Source organism: Pipistrellus kuhlii, unplaced genomic scaffold (assembly GCF_014108245.1).
Source record: "Pipistrellus kuhlii isolate mPipKuh1 unplaced genomic scaffold, mPipKuh1.p scaffold_m20_p_3, whole genome shotgun sequence".
In the NCBI taxonomy this organism is placed as follows: Eukaryota; Metazoa; Chordata; class Mammalia; order Chiroptera; family Vespertilionidae; genus Pipistrellus; species Pipistrellus kuhlii.
This window is the reverse complement of record NW_023425529.1, coordinates 103,840,789-103,858,486: the sequence shown is the minus strand read 5'-3', so window position 1 is coordinate 103,858,486 and position 17,698 is coordinate 103,840,789. Positions and strand designations below refer to the sequence as shown.

At 38.5% G+C, this 17,698-nt stretch overlaps 1 protein-coding gene across 1 annotated transcript in view; it reads left to right on the top strand.

The window, feature by feature from the left end:
• LRRC63 (leucine rich repeat containing 63) overlaps nt 1-17,698 on the top strand; it is an 80,724-nt gene that overhangs the window by 52,162 nt on the left and 10,864 nt on the right. The window contains exons 6-7 of the mRNA XM_036457082.1: nt 1,241-1,377; nt 5,080-5,163. Coding sequence (XP_036312975.1) covers nt 1,241-1,377; nt 5,080-5,163 — 221 coding nt within the window. The remainder of the gene's footprint in view (nt 1-1,240; nt 1,378-5,079; nt 5,164-17,698) is intronic.

Below are 17,698 nucleotides of genomic sequence, written 5' to 3'. Positions count from 1 at the left end.
TGGGGGTGGGGAGATGAGGACAAGTGCGTGGGGGTAGGGGAAGCCGGGGGGGGGGGAGGGGGGGGAAGTCCATGGGGGGGGGGGGAGAGACATATATACTGCTATTTGTAATACCTTAAACAATAAAATTTAAAAATAAACAAACATCCAGGTTTAAAAGGAAGTTAAGCTTTCTCTACTTGTAGATGGCATGGTCTTATATATAGAAGTCCTAAGGGATTCACTAAAAACATATTAGAATTGAGTTCAGCAAAGTTGTAGTGTACAAGATCAATATAGAAAAATCAATTGTATTTCTACAAAACAGCAACAAGCAATCTTGACAATAAAGCAAGAAAAAAATTTTATTTACATGAAAAAGAATAAAATACTTGGGAGCAAGTTTAACAAAAGCACAAAACTTATCCTGTGAAAACTACAGATAAATTAAAGGAAACGTATTCTCAAATGACAAGACATCCCATATTCATGGATATGAAGATTTAATATTTTAAAGATGGCACTGCTCTCAAATTGATCTTCAGATTCATTGCAATCCCTATGAAAATTACAACTGACCTATTTTGTAGAATTTGAGAAGCTGGTCTGAGAGTTTATAAGCAAATTACTCCAAATAACCAAAGCCATCTTGAAAAGGAAAAACAAACTTTGAGGATTTAACTTCTGATTGCAATAATGAGCATGATCTATTCTACCAATTGTAGATTTTTATGATTATAAAGAGGTTTCATTTAATCTTAAAGACAGCTAATGTAAAACATATGATTCACCAGAGGGCAAGAAATATATTAAGCAAAGATCATAGATTTAAATGGTATATTCTACTATTAAATTTCATATGAAAAATCAGTGTATATGAAACAAGCTGGTTATAATAGCTGCCACCTCATTGATTACTAAGGTTAGTTACCTTATATTTCTGCAGATATCTCCTTCCTCTCTTCTTCTTTGCATAATTGCTCCTCATGAACCCATAGGTTGATCAAATAGGATCACTTTCTCATTTAGAAAAGAACCATTCCTGAGTCAAGGAATATGTGTAATGCACTATTTTACATACCATGCATAGTATGCTGGCCAGTCATTTTAAAGGCTTCCAAAGGTATTAGATATATGTGATAGACAATTAATGTTATTGTACTGATTCTACTACATTAATTCAAAGGGTTTTTAAAATGGAATAGGAATTTGCATACTTTATTATTCTACTCATATTTGTTTCTTTTTTTCTGTTCCTCAGATATATTGTCTTAAACATTTACAAGTACTGATCCTGAGAAATAATCCTATCAGAATAATCCCTGATGAAATTCAGCAACTTAAGCTCCTTAGAGTTTTCAACATTGCTTTTAATATGATTACGAATCTTCCTCTTGGGTAAGGTTGATAATTTGAGATTATAAACATAGAAAATAAAGAATTTATGATATAGAAAAGTATTAATCCCCTTTTGAAAGCAGCTAGAAACTTTTTAGCTCATTAATCATTCTTATTCTTTTCCAATTAGCTGACTTGTTTTTCATTGCTGTGTTAAAAATAATCCTACTAGCCAGATGCCAATTAACCTTTCTCGGCCTCAATCTCCTAATCTATGAACCAAGAAATTGGTCTTTATGATATTTAATTTCCTTTAAACTCTAATAAGAATGTTAATATTTGGGTTTAAAAGAGATGGTTTTTCTCCACAAACTGGAAGTTATTTAATTACTAATAAAAATTTTAAATCAAAATCTTTACCAAATGCCAAAACAAGATACCACTTGCATCAAACAAATGGTTGAACAGCAAAACAACTGACTGGATGACCATGCTATGATACACACTGGCACCAGGCCAGCCAAAGTGGGTGTGATGTGATTGGTCAGAGGAGCGATCATAGGATGGTGGCCAAGGCCACTGGCTGGCAGATGGGCGAGGCCCCCCTCTGCAGAACGATTGATTGTAGGGCTCCCTGACTGTGAAAGGGTGCAGATTGGGCTGACGGTCACCCTCCCGAAAGCACAAATTTTGTGCACCAGGCCTCTAGTATTGTAATAACTATGAATAGTGTCAGATAGGTACTAGATTTATCAGGTGGTCACTTAGTAAGTTATATAATGTTCAATCACTGGGTTGTACACCTGAAACTAATATATTATAACATTGTATGTCAACTATAATTGGGGAAAAAAATTTTTTTTAAAGTTTTAAGGAGCTATTTTTTAAAAATAGTAGTGTTTCTAAAATAAAGAAGTACAATTTTATTAAATGCCATTGGATATGTATGCAAATCAAGAGATGATTGAGAGCATATTGAAGCGAAGTATAAAAAATGTAATTGGAATCATGGGAATAATAATATAATTATAACTAGAGACCTGGTGCATGAAATTTGTGCTCAGCCTGACCCTTTCCAATTGAAGACCTCTCGGGGGATGTTGGGATAGGGCCCATACCAGCAGTCAGACATCTCCCTCGCAATCTGGGACTGCTGGATCCTAACTGCTCACCTGCCTGCCTGCCTGATTGCCCCTACCTTCCTCTGCCTGCCAGCCTGATCACACCTAACTACCCTCCTCTGCCAACCTGGTTGCCCCTAATCGCCTCTGCCTGCCTATCAATGGGGCCTGGTCAGAAAGGTGGGCCTGATCAGCAGTCTAGGTGGAGACCTGAGAGAAATGGAGGTGAGGCTGCTGGCCAGACTTGGAGAGAAAGACAAAGGCAAGTGCTGATCAAAAGCTACCATAGCGGCAATGGGTCGGTCCCTGCTTCTCTCTTAGGCCTGTCTCTGGGCTTGATTCACAGACCCCTCAGCAGTCAGTACTGGGGCACTGCACCTGCAGTGGAAGCAGTTAGCATTGTGTTGCCACAGCAACGCAGTGTTGATTGCAGGGCTGACTTCCAGTTGGTCGAGTCTCCATCGTTACTGGTCCTTATGACCCAGGATTTAAAAATATATATATATTTTATTGATTTTCTTACAGAGAGGAAGGGAGAGAGATAGAGAGCTAGAAACATTGATGAGAGAGAAACATCGACCAGCTGCCTCTTGCACAACCCCTACCGGGGATGTGCCCGCAATCAACGTACGTACATGCCCTTGACCGGAATCGAACCTGGGACCCTTCAGTCCGCAGACCGACTCTCTACCGCTGAGCCAAACCAGCTTCAGCATGACCTAGGATTTTTTTATATTAGGATTGTTATGGTGATTAGCTTTATTGAGCCTCAGAGAAGACTTAGAAAAAGCTCTGGCATAGGTAAACATGTTCATTTGCAGAGCTTGTTAAATGCAAACTCACACAGAGGAAACATACAGTACGGGATGAAGATGCTGAATTCTTTGTCTTTAAAGGTTATTGTCAGAACTCTAGCTTTCTGAGCAAAGAAGACCCAACATAGAGTAGCAGGAGTAAGGGAGCTGTAACTGGGTAAAATTGAGTGAAATGCACCGAACCAATTGTGTAGTTGGATGTTATTACTGTTACAAGTAATAGCACTGATATATTTTAAACATTATATTTTTGTTTTTGTAATTAATTCAGTAAATGTTTGTGAAGTACCTATTGTGTGCTCCCTAATTGATCACCACCTAAGTGGAAGGCAAACAATTGCACAAAATTAGAGAAAGTAAAATAATGGAGATGCACTTTGTAAAATTCCAAACAGTGCATGTAACCCAATCTGGAGAGTGAGAGGTGGCTCCCAGGAAGAGATGACATTTAATGCAAATGTAACTGAGTGTGAATGAGCCACATTAATAGTGAGAAGGAGCAAGGGGTAGTATGGCTGATCATGGGCTAGATATTTCCTTAAATAAAAGTGCTAACACATATAGAAATAAATGAGATGTGAAGCAGCATATATAATGTGGAGTAGGAATTGCAAGCAGTTTGCTGTTTGGAAGCTTAGAAAGCAAGGCCAAGTGGTAAGAAATTAGAGTGGTGAAGTAGGCAGAGACCAGGTGGTCTGCAGGTCTTGTGAGCAAAGGCAAAGTATTTGTCAAAGGGTTTCCCAAAGAGGAGTGGTGGATTCAGATCTGCATTTTAGCTCATGGTGATGGCAGTGTGGAGGATGCATGTTAGGTGATAAAACAAAATAGAACGCAAAGAGCTGAGGGAGGGGGGCTATCACAGTAGTTCAGGCAAGAACTGCAAAGCTTATCTAGGACAATGATTACATAGAGAAAAAGGAACAAATTGTTAACAAACTGAGATAAAATTAGCAAGATCTAGTATTGGCTAGACATAGATGATGTAGGGAATGGAGGCATCCAAGTAAAAAAACAGTCAAGGTTACTCCAAGAAACCTTGTGTTAGTCTTTGTGTGTTGTTGTTGTTTTTTTTGTGTGTGTGTGTGTTTTGTTCTTCTTTTTAGTAATGCTTAGCTTAATGGAAAGAAAGACCATAGGTATTTCACTAGGAAAATCATAATGCAACTGCACTGGGTTGAATAGTGTCCCTCAAAATTTCATGTCAATGCAGGACCCTATCATGACCTTAGGAAATAGGAGTCTATAGATGTAATTAGCTAAGTTAATAAGAGGTTACTGATTTAGGGTGGGTTCAAAATCAAATAAATTGCATCATTACAAGAAGAAAATATGAAGACAAAGGTATAGATTGGAGTTATGCTGTCACAAACCAAGAAACACCAACAGCTGCTGGTAGCAAGGGGTAGTTTCTTCCTTAGAGCCTTGAGAAGGAGCCATCCCTACCAGCAACGTGATTTCTAATCTCTGGCCTTGTGAACCTTCAAGAGAGAATGAATTTCTATTTTTTTTTAATTTCAGCTCTAGTAAATAAATACAGTAAATAAGAAAATATACCTAAATGTTGTTAGGCATGTCTCAGGTGACTTTTTCTGGATGGGACTTTACCTATTCCAAACATTTCAAACCAGACTTAATGGATAGATGAATAAGTTTTAGGATATCTTATTATAATTATATCATCTACTAGTATATAAATTTCAAAATCTTAGAAAAATATTAGTGTCCCCCTATGCTTATGTATTTATTCAAATATTTAATTCTTATTTATGCTTAGTCATGACAAATAGATAATCATTTTTACAATTTATTTTCTCTTTCTATTTAAGGTTATTTTCTTTGTACCACCTTGAGGAACTTGATGTTTCCTACAATAGTATTGATTCTATTCCAAATGAAATCCAGAAACTCAGGTATTTTGAAAGTAGTAAGTACACAAAAAATCATATTCCCCTGAAGGGTATATTTGGTGATGATGGAGAAAATTCAGATCATTCATTTATTTAATAACCATCAAATATATGTAAAGCAGTCTGGCCGGTGTGTCTCAGTGGTTAAGACTCAACCTATGAACCAGGAGGTCATGGTTTGATTCCCGGTCAGGGCCATGCCAGGTTTTGAGCTTAATTCTCAGTAGGGGACATGCAGGAGGCAGCCAATAGATGATTCTCTCTTATTGATGTTTCTCTCTGTGTCCCTCTCCTTTCCTCTGTGAAATCGATACAAAAATATATTTTTTTAAATGTGAAGCATAAGGTTTATCAAAAGATAAGTTGAATGATTGGAATTCTGTATTTTTAGGATGTAATGTTTCTAATAATTATTTAAAGAACAGTACTGATGTCCCCTTAATAGAATGACAAGCTACTCCTGTTGATTTTTTCATGTGTGCTCCTATAGTTCTTATCAGCTTTATTTTATTTTATTTTTCCTAAGGAGATAGATATACAAAAAATGCTAATAACACACAATGTAATTTTAATGCTAAGCTCCAATTCTTTCTCACATTAACCTTTTAAAAGTCTCTGAAATTTATCTATATCCTTCTGGGTTGGTGCCATACTATGTTGATTATGACTTTAGAATAATTTTTAATAGCTATTAGGGAGATTAGATTTCAATAATAGTCTCTTAACTATTTTCTTTAGATCATGATCTCTAAAATATTTGATAAAATTTCAAGCCCCTTCTCACCCAAAACACATAAACACAACATTGGAATCTTAATTAGAATTCCCCTGAGTTTACATGTAAATTTTGAAATAATTCATATTTCTGATGATAATAAATATTTTTGTTCTAAAGCATAATATATTTTTTGATTTGTTCAGATCTTATCTTATATTCTGCATAAGAATTTATTATTCACTTCACATAGTCCTTTGTCTTTCTTATTAACCTTTCTAAGTATTTTATAATTGTATAGCTACTGAGTATGTAGTATTTTCTCTATTTTTTTTCCTAGCTCACTATTGCCAGTACAAAATACAATAGAAAAAAGCTTGTGCTTCTTTACATTAATTTAAAATCAGCTTATGTAACTAAATTATTTTATTAGTTCTGGTTGAGTTTTACTAGATTTTCTTTGGTTTATAAGAAGCATAATCTTAATTTCAACAAAATTAGATAATTTGTCTTTACTTTTCTAATATTTATGCCAATTATTTAATTCTTTGTATTTTATTATAGAAATTGAAGCTGTTCACATTTGAAATGACAAATATGTTTATTTTTTTGCCTTCCATTTGTATTTACTATCTATTTACTTTGTCCTTTTTCTAAAAATTTCTTTAGTATTTTTTTCAGGGTGTTATTTGTTCCCTTTTTTCTTCCTTGTTAATTTCAGAACTCTACTGTACTTAACAGTCTCTTACTATAATTCCTTTTCCAAAACTCATAAACAAATATATTTTTCTTTAATCTTACAAAAACAAGCTAAAAATCACTTCCCCCCCCCCCCCCCGCATCGTAGTCTGTCTCCTCACAGCTGTGTTCAACCAACAGTTAAGATCTTTAGAATACTTTAATTTTCCTGCTTTCCTGAGTTCCTTCTCAATGCACTTACCCCTTATCTAATGAAAGATTTTGCTGAGACAGTTTAGGAACTTTTATTCAGGTTCTCATTAGTATTTTTCTTTTATTATGTCTCTTTACTCAAAGAATATTTATGAATACTTAGATCTCACAAGCTTAACAAATAAAGCAATGTCTCTCTTTGGTGGGCAATCTCACATTACAGCCCTTTCACAAGCAGTTTCCATCCTCACGTCCTCCTATAGCTTCCAGAGTTGCACATGAGGTATCTGCTGCCAGTTTAATTTCTTTTTCTCTTTACTTGGTTCTTATTTTATCTGGAAAGACTATGGATTGCTCATTATTCTTGATCTTCAGAAATTTTGTCAGATTATGCTTAACAGTATGTCTTTTTTAATAATATGTTTAAAAGTTTCCTGCATCCAATTCCATTCTGGTAGGGGGGCACACCAATAAGCAATTCTTGGACACTAGCTGGTGTACTACAATTGAACTCAATTCTGACACTATCTCCCTGGAGACAGCATTAGATCCCACTGGTTGTAGGCTCAGTCCCACAGGACTGCTCCCTACTTCAGATGCCTCTAGCAAGCCTAGGTTCTAAGTCAGAGATTCATTCCCACAACCCTGCCTCAGGTGTAATTAATTTGCTAGAGCAGCTCACAAAACTCAGTAAACCTATTTACCCTCTAATCAGGGGTCCTCAAACTTTTTAAAGTGGAGGCCAGATCACGGTCCCTCAGAGAGCTGGAGGGCCGGACTATATGAACTACTAATTCCTACTGTAACACCTCGGCTGCGCTCACTGCCCAAAAAACCTGACGGGCCGGATCAGACTCCTCTGCGGGCCGCATGTGGGCCGCGGGCCGTAGTTTGAAGACGCCTGCTAGATTACCAATTTATTACAAAAAACATATATTTAAAAATACAAATGCACAGCCAGATGAAAAGATACATAGGGTGAAATCCTGAACAAAATAGCTTCTGTCCTCATGGATTTTGGAGCTCAGTACAGTTATACAGTGAAATGTTCTGGTTCCCACACCTGGAAGCTCTCCTAATTCCCTCTTTTAGGATTTTTATGGAGGCTACACTACATAGGCATGATTAATTAGAATACTCACCATTGGTATTGATTCAACCTCTAGCCCTTCTCTGCTCTCCAGAAATGAGGGGTCCATCCCTTTAGTAATGGCTGGTGTGCTGGCATCCTGCACCATTCTCAGGTGCTTTCCAGCAGCCACCTCATTAACATAAACTTAGCTATGGTAGAAAGGGGCTTGTTGTGAATAGCAAGATGCCCATTTTATTTTTATGGTTCTAAAGCAATTTCAGAAACTCAAGAGACCAAATATAACAGATGTTCCCATTGCACCTATTATTACTAAGGAAATCCCAAGTGTTCGGGGAGCCGTGGGCCAGAATCTGTGGATTCAGGACAAATATGTATGAGAAATATACTTTGGTCATTTGAGTGATATATAAAATATATATATATATATATATATATATATATATATATATATATATATATATTTTAAATATATTTTATTGATTTTTTGCAGAGAGGAAGAGAGAGGGATAGACAGTTAGAAACATAGATGAGAGAGAATCATCAATCAGCTGCCTCTTGCACACCCCCTACTGGGGATGTGCCCACAACCAAGGTACATGCCCTTGACCGGAATCGAACCAGGACCTTTCAGTCCGCAGGCTGATGCTCTATCCACTGAGCCAAACTGGTTTCGGCTAAATATATATTTGTTATAAATCATGATATCATGTCTGTTTTTATTGAAATTCGGTGAATTCTTCTAACCAGATAGTTCAATAAGGCATTTATCTGTTATACTATCAACAATAAAAAACATATAAATTTTTTAACTTTAAGAAATGTCTCATTATTGCCTCTCCTTCTCCATCTGTTTCATTTTCTCTTCCTGAAACATGAATTACTTACATGTTAGGTATCCTGGATCTGTCTTCCAAGACATCTACATTGTTTATCATTATTATTTTTTAAAGTGCTTTTGCTCTATTTCAGTTATTCTACTTATTTGAGTTATTTCTTCTATTTTGTCTTTTCCTTTAACACATACTCTACCAATACCATGTTCTTCTTTAGTTCATCCACTTAATTTTTTTTTTTTTTTTTTTTTTTTTACAAATCATGTATATTTTGGTTCAAGAATGTGTGTGTGTGTGTGTGTGTGTGTGAGTGTGTGTGTGCGCACGCGCACACGCGTGCATGTGTGTTATATTTGAATCTTGCTGTTTTTCCTGCCTAATTTCTTACCTGTCTCCACAGAGAAATAAGTAAAGAAGTGCTTGCCTTAGGAAAATGGTTTTGTATGTTTTGCTTCTTTTTCTCTTCTGGCTGCCCTGTCTTCGGTTCAGGTCTAATAGCAGTCTCAGAGTACCATGCAGAGGTGGGTTAGTGGTATAGCTGGAGGAGGTTTCTCTGCTACCTAGGATGTCAGATGCAAAAGTTATCTTAACATGGAGCTCTTTAAAGACTATTTAGCTTTAAAAAGTAGTTATCCTACTGAGCATCCCCAGAACTCTTTGAGACAAAAGGTGCACCCATATTGATGGGACCTCTAAGATAAATCAACTCAGGCAGGGCAGCCTCAACAGTGGAGGTTCTGGGCACTCTCCATGGCATTTCCCTAGAGTAAACCACTTATTCTGATTGTCCAGAGGACTATCTTCTTCTGGCCCCTTGGTGTGTTTGCTTTAGAGAAAAAAAAGTGACTGTGCCAGCTCTCTCCTTGGGGACTGAAGCAGAGGTAGAGTTTGGCTCACCCTTTCTAGACTATGAGAAGTGCAGTAGTCAGATGGAAGAACAAAGCTAGTTGAGGTACCCACTTCTTAGCCTTATTGTCTTAAAAAATACTTTCTTTGACCATTATCAGTAGTAATCATAATTAAATAACTTAAATTATATGTATAAGAGTTGTGAAACTAGACTGCAAATGAGAATCTATGGCCACCATCACTCCCGGCTGTTTATTATCCAGTCTTTTTATTTAAAATCTATAGCTCGTTGGTTATATCAATGTCTTCCCTCCTAATACATTTGACAAATTAGACAAGCTTTTGATTTGGTTTTTATTTTTTTATATCACTTTATTTTATTTTATTTTTTCCATTTTTTTTATTAAGGAATTACATGTGTACATATCTTCCCACTGCCATACATGCCCTCACCCCCCAGAGTCTTGAATCCATTGGCTATGCTTATATGCTTGCGTACAAGTCCTTCGGCTGATCTCTTAACTCCTCCACCTCTTCCTAACCTTCCCGCTGTAATTTGACAGTCTGTTTAATATTTTACTGCCTCTGTATCTATCTTTTTGTTCATCAGTTTATAATGTTCCTTATTATCCATAAATTAGTGAGATCATGTGGCATTTTTCTTTCATTGACTGGCTTATTTCACTCACCATAATGTTCTCCAGTTCCATCCAGGTTGCTGCAAATGGTAAGAATTCTTTCTTTTTTATTGTAGCATAATATCCCATTTTGTAGATGTACCATGGTTTTCTGATCCACTCATCTGCTGACGGACACCTACAGTGTTTTCTCGAAAATAAAACATCCTCCGAAAATAAGACCTACTTACAGGTTTCCTTCTGAGTGAAATATAAGGCATCCCCCTGAAAATAAGGCCTATCTCCAGACTCTTTATATTGCAATAAACAAGCCATTCAAAGACAATTTGCGCATGAAAATTAATGACTACATTGAAAATAGAATGGAGAGAAATCAGCGTGGAAACTTTGTGAAACCTAAACTGCAAGAAGTTGTGACTTGGGTGAAGAATTCATGGGAGAAAATCACTGACAGTTGCATTGCAAATGCACTGCGAGCAGGCTACCTTGACAAGAAGTACTCATTTAAAGACAGTGCTATTGCTAACCATGAGTGATTTGGTCCACTGATTCTGAAAGAAATGGAGTCACAAGAAATTCACCAGGAAATTCAGGAATTGGATTGTTATGATGATGTTCCAGAAGATGATGACATGATTGTCATTGAATAAGTGAGTAAATTCTTGATACTGTAGGATTCACAGTTTGTCTGGTTTGTGTTGACAACTACCGTACTACCGTACCGTATACAGGTAATAAATTTCCTTTATTTTCATGTAACAATAAATGTGTACTGTATTCTTCTTCATGGAAAAATAAGACATCCCCTGAAAATAAGACCTAGCGCATCTTTGGGAGCAAAAATTAATATAAAACACTGTCTGATTTTCAGGGAAACAGGGTAGCTGTTTCCAAATCTTAGCTATGGTGAATTGTGCTGCTATGAACATAGAGATGCATATATCTCTTCTGGTTGGTGTTTCTAGTTTCTTGGGATATATTCCTAGGAGTGGGATTACTGGGTCAAATGGGAGTTCCATTTTCAGTTTGTTGAGGAAGCTCCACATTGTTCTCCACAGTGGTTGCACCAGTCTGCATTCCCACCAGCAGTGCACGAAGGTTCCTTTTTCTCTGCATCCTTGACAACACTTGTCCTTTGTTGATTTGTTGATGATAGCCATTCTGACAGGTGTGAGATGGTACCACATTGTCGTTTTGATTTGCATCTCTTGGATGGTTAGTGACTTTGAGCATATTTTCATGTGTCTCTTGGCCTTCCTTCTGTCCTCTTTTGAAAAGATTCTATTTAGGTCTGTTGTCCATTTTTTTGTTGGATCATTTATTTTCCTTTTATTAAGTTGTATAAGTTGCCTTTAGATGTTGGAGATTAAATCTTTATAAGTGATAACATTTGCAAATATGTTCTCCCACACTGTGAGCTTTCTTGTTGTTTTGTTGATGGTTTCTTTTGCTGTGCAAAAGCTTTTAATTTTGATGTCGTCCCATTTGTTTATTTTTATTTGGCTTCCATTGCCCCAGGAGCAGTATCAGTGAAGAGGTTCTTTCGGCATATGGCTGAGATTTTGCTGCCTGTGGATGCCTCTAGTATTTTTATAGTTTCACGACTCATGTTTAAGTCCTGCATCTATTATGAGTTTATTTTTGTGTATGGTGTAAGTTGGTGGTCTAGTTTAATTTTTTTTTACACATATCTGTCCAATTTTCCCAACACAATTTATTGAAGAGACTGTTTTGACTCCATTGTATGTTCATGCCTCCTTTGTAAAATATTAATTGATCATAGTGATTTGGGTTGATATCTGGATTCTCTATTCTATTGCATTGATCTATACATCTGTTCTTATACCAGAACCAGGCTGTTTTGAGAACAGTGGCTTGGTAATACAGCTTGAAATATGGTATTGAGAGCCTTCCTACTTTATACTTCTTTCTCAGGATTGCTGTGGCTATTTGTTTGTTTGTTTGTTTGTTTTTATTCCAGATGAATTTTTGGAGAGTTCTTTCTAGTCTGTAAAATATGCCATTGGTATTTTAATGGGGGAGTGCATTGAATATATAGATTGCTTTTGGGTAGAATAGACATTTTAGTAATGTTGATTCTTCCAATTCATGAACATGGTATGTTCTTCCATCTGTTTATGTCTTTCTCTATCTCTTTTTTCAGTGTACTGTAGTTTTCCGCATAAAGGTTTTTTACCTTCTTTGTTAAGTTTATTTCTAGGTATCTTATTTTTTTTGGTGCAATGGTAAATGGGATTTTTTTTTTTTTTTTAGTCTCTCTGTAAGTTCACTATTGACTTCATTGTATGTTTAAGTTATTATTATTATTATTATTATTATTCTAAGGAAATACTGACTCCATTGTATGTTCAAGTTATTTTTTGATTCTAAGGAAATACCGTATTTTTCGGACCATAAGACGCACTTTTTTTCCCCCAGAAGTGGGGGGAAAAAGTCCCTGCATCTTATGGTCCAAATATAGCCTACACATATACTTTTAAAAAAAAGTGTTTTTACTTGCCCGGCTCTGTGTGGTCTCTGTGTGCTTGCCCGGCTCTAAAATGGTTCTAAATGCTGCTGTTTACTTTACAGGGTTGATTACATGTGTTTATGACTGTGATGTTGGGTTTTAATGCACATAAAATATTTTAGGACACTATTTGTTTCAGAATCTTTTTTTCTTCATTTCCCTTCTCTAAAAACTGGTGCGTCTTATGGTCCGGAGCGTCTTATGGTCCGAAAAATACGGTACTTAAACACTTAGACTTAGGTTGGACATTAAATGTTATGCTACGACTTTTCTCCTTATGCAGAGTATCTGTTTGCTTGCAGAGTGGCTTCCTGGCTTGCTGCCAGCCTGTGCATGGTCCATGCTTATGAGTTCAGGATCTATGGCAATGTGAATAATTCAGATGTTTATAATAAAAACCCATGAATACACGAATTCACTAATGTTAATGTTCAACTTCATGGAAAAAAATAGTCCTTTGAATTTTGGTGGTTAGAAATTAAAGACCTCAACCCATGTGCAATAAACAATAAATAAAGTTACACTGAATGACAGAAAAAAAAATACATTAGGGGCCAGGAAACTTCAAAGAACCATTCCCAGATGAGGAAAGGGAGTCACAGGATACATACAATATTATTGCTACAAATGTAGTATTTCCTACTACTTACAACATATACAATGTAATGTATTATATACCTTCCTATCGCATGAAGTATGTATTCTCATAGAGTAATACTGGTAGATATGTTATAGTTATGGCAGTATGTCATATCCTATTTATATTAATAAAATGGTAATATGCTAATTAGACCATGAGACCTTCCAGATGTCCTTCCGGACAAAGCCATGGTGGTGGGGCCAGGCAGAGGCGGTTAGGGGTGATTAGGCCAGGAGAGGATGGCAGTTGGGGGTGATCAGGCTGGTGGGGGGGTGCAGTCTGGTGCAAGCAGGCCTGATCCCACAGAGATCCCAGATTGGAGAGGATGCAGGCCAGGCTGAGGGACACTCCCCCAAACGAATGCACAAATTTCATGCATTAGGCCACTAGTCCCATATAATGAAAGCATAATATGCAAATCAACCAAACTGCAGAATGCTGAGTCAGTGGGGGATGAGGAGGCAGGGCTGATGAGCAGGTGGCACCAGGCCAGCCAAGGTACATGCCAGCAGGCAGAGGGAGGGGATGGCGATGGGGTGGGGGGGGATGGCGACCAGCTGCAGAGCAGTGGGGGCTGGTGCCATCCTCTGCTTGCCTGCCTGGTCAGTTGCCACCCACAGAGGGAGGCCACCTGCAACAGTGGTGGGGCAAATTGGAGCAGGGCCAGCCACTCACCATCCCCAGATCAGCTGGCTAGGATCACCACCTGCAGAGGGAGGCCACTGGCAGTGGTAGCACAATGTGGGGCATGGCTGGCAGCTTGCTGCCTTCACTGTCCCCTGATCGGACCACTGGTCACCTCCCACAGAGGGATGCCATACTGTGGCTTAGGCCCGCTCCCCAGTTGGATATCCCCTGAAGGCTCCTGGACTGTGAGAGGGCACTGGCCTGGCTCAGGGACCCTACCCCACCAAGTGCCAGAATTCTCATGCACTGAGCCTCTAGTCCCATCTAATAAAAGAGTAATATGCAAATTGACTGTCACTCCAACACACAAGATGGCTGCCCCATGTGGTAAAAAATGGCTGCCCCTATGTGGACTCAAGATGGCCAGCAGTGGAGGGCAGTTGGGAGGGACCAGGCCTGCAAGGGAGGGCAGTTGGGGGCAATCAAGCTTGCAGTGGAGGGCAGTTAGGGTTGACCAGGCCAGCAGAGGAGGGAAGTTGGGGGGAACCCAGGCCAGCAGAGGAGGGAAGTTGGGGGGAACCCAGGCCTGCAGGGGAGGGCAGTTAGGGGTGACCAGGCCTGCAGGGGAGGGCAGTTAGGGGCAAATAGGCTGGAAGAGGAACAGTTAGGCATAAATCAGGCTGGCAGGGGAGTGGTTAAGGGGTGATCAGGCTGTCAGGCAGAAACAGTTAGGGGCCATCAGGAAGGCAGGCAGGCAAGCAGTTGAGAGTCAGCAGTCCTGGGTTGTGAGAGGGATCCCATATTGGAGAGGGTGCAGGCAGGGCTGAGTGACACACCCCTCTCCCTGTGCATGAATTTCATGCACTGGGCCTCTAGTATGCATATAAGATCTTTGGTTAATCTCTTCCTGTTTCCCCCTTTCCCCTTCCCTCTGAGATTCATCAGTCTTTTCCATGTTTCCATGCCTCTGTTTCTATTTTATTCATCAGTCTATTTTGTTCATTAGATTCCTTGTCCATTTATTTTTATTTTAGATTCAATTATTGATAGATATGTATTTATTGTCATTTTTTGTTCATCTATTTCTTGTTGTTCTTTTTCTTCCTCCTATTAAAGGACACCCTTACCATTTCATGTAATGCTGATTTGGCGGTGATGAACTCCTTTAGCTTTTCTTTGTCTATGAAGTTCTTTATCTGACTTTCAATTCTAAATGATAGCTTTGATAGTAGATCCTTGGTATTCATCACTTTGAATATTTCTTACCACTCCCTTCTGGCCTGAAAAGTTTCTGTTGATAAATCAGCTGGCACAGTCATATGGGCATTCCCTTGGAGAAAACTAATTGATTTTCTTTAGCTGCTTTTAAGGTTCTCTCTTTGTTTTTAACCTTTGGCATTTTAATTATGATGTGTCTTGGTGTGGGTCTCTTTGGATTCCCCTTGTTTGGAATTCTCTGAGTTTCCTGAACTTGTAAGTCTATTTCTTTCATCAGGTAGGGGAAGCTTCTGCATTATTTCTTCAAATAGATTTTGATTCCTTGCTGTCTCTCTTCTCCTTCTGGCACCCTCATAATTCTTGAAGTTGTCCATAGGCTCCTTCCACTATTTTTATATTTTTGGAATAATTTTTCTTCTTGCTCTTCTGATTGGGTGATTTTTGCTTCCTCCTATTCCAGATGATTGATTTGATTCTTGGGATCATCTACTCTACTGTTGATTCCTTGTAAATGATTATTTCACTGAGTATATGTTTAATTTTCCACTGGTCCTTTTTCATGTCTTTGACATTCTCACTACAATCCTTGGAAGTTTCATCAAGTTCCTTGAAGCTCTCATTAAGATCTTTGAGCAACCTTATAACCATTGTTTTGAATTTTGTATCTAGTAGCTTACTTGTATTCATTTAATTCAGATCTTTTTCTGAAGATTTCTTCTGTTCTTTCATTTTAACATTTTTCTTTGTCTCTGCATTTTGGGTGCTTCTTTGTGTTTGTTTCTATGTATTATGTAGAGTTAGTATGTCTCCTGGAGTTGGTAGAGTGCCTTGTATAATAAGTGATCTATAGGGCTCAGTAGCTTAGTCTCCCCAGTAACCTAATCCTGGAACTCTAGGTGCATAGTTCTTATCATAGTTGAGCCTTGATTACTGTTAGCATCACTGGGAGGAATTAACCTCCAGAAACTGACCCTATGGTGCAGGACTTGTTTCAGTAGGGCTTTGGTGCTCATTGAATTTGCCTCTTGAGTGTGTCTCTTGTGGGTGTGTAGAGTTATTGTCTGATATTGTCTGAAACTGTCCATCAAGTGCACTGGTTCTGAGGACTCTTGGGAGGTGCAAAGTCAGCCACTGCCTGTGGCCACCTACCCTGTTTCTCTGAAAATAAGACAGTGTCTTATATTAATTTTTGCTCCCAAAGATGCACTAGGTCTTATTTTCAGGAGATGTCTTATTTTTCCATGAAGAAGAATACAGTACACATTTATTGTTACATGAAAATAAAGGAAATTTATAACCTGTTTACGGTATGGTAGTATGGTAGTTGTAAACACAAACCAGACAAACTGTGAATCCTACAGTATCAAGAATTTACTCATTTATTCAATGACAATCATGTCATCATCTTCTGGAACATCATCATAACAATCCAATTCCTGAATTTCCTGGTGAATTTCTTGTGACTCCACTTCTTTCAGAATCAGTGGACCAAATCTCTCATGTTTAGCCTAGGGGGGGCCTTATTTTTAGGGGGGCTGCCTTATATTTCACTCAGAAGGATACCTATAAGTAGGTCTTATTTTCGGAGGATGTCTTATTTTCGGGGAAACATGGTATCAGGAGCTACAGGGGGATCTTCAGATGGCTGATATTTGTATTGGGCTTAGATGTGCCCAGCTGTGAAACAAGACAGGCTGGTTCTAGTATCAGGTTTTGGGCCTTTTATTGATAGGTTTGAGATCAGCTTCTGCTTGCTTGAGAGATTTTAGCAAAGTTTGAAGCCTGAGCCAGCACAGGCCATTCATATGGAAAAGCTGCTGTAAACAGCTTGGGCGGGGCTGCAAATTGGATGGGGCAAGGTCTCAGGAAATCATCATGGTGGAGCAAACAGTGTGGGCCAAGCTGATGGAAACTCATATATGGCTGCCAGTCAGCTCTGTAACAGAGGAGGTCCCAGCTCAAGGACAATGAACCCTGTGAGCAGCCTCTTCTGGGAAAAAAGCTGTCCCTGAGTTCTTGCCCTGATGCCAGACAATCCAGTTTCTCACAGAATGTCCCAGGTTCCTTTTAAGCCACACCTCAGTGCTGGATCCCAGAGATATGAAGTCCTTACTTGATATGCCGGCCCTTTAAGAGGAACACCTGGGACTCCAGCAACCTCTGTGCCACTCAGCCACAACTGCACTGTGTTTTACAAACATGAAGTTATGGGGACTTCTCTTCCCAGCTCTGGAACCCTGGTCTGGTGTGGGCTAGGATCCCTTGCTCCTCACATTTGGTTTCCACAGCCATGACATCCCACCCCATGAAAAAAAAAAAAAAAAAAAAAAGCCACATATTGGTGTTGGACCAGCCTATTTCACCCTCCAACCCTCCTATCAGTCTCAATGTGCTTTATTCTTTACTTCTCTAATTGTAGGACTTCCATTCAGCCAGATTTAAGGTGGCTTTAAGTGATGGTTGCTCTGTATTTTATAATAATTATAATTCTGCTGTGGTTGTGG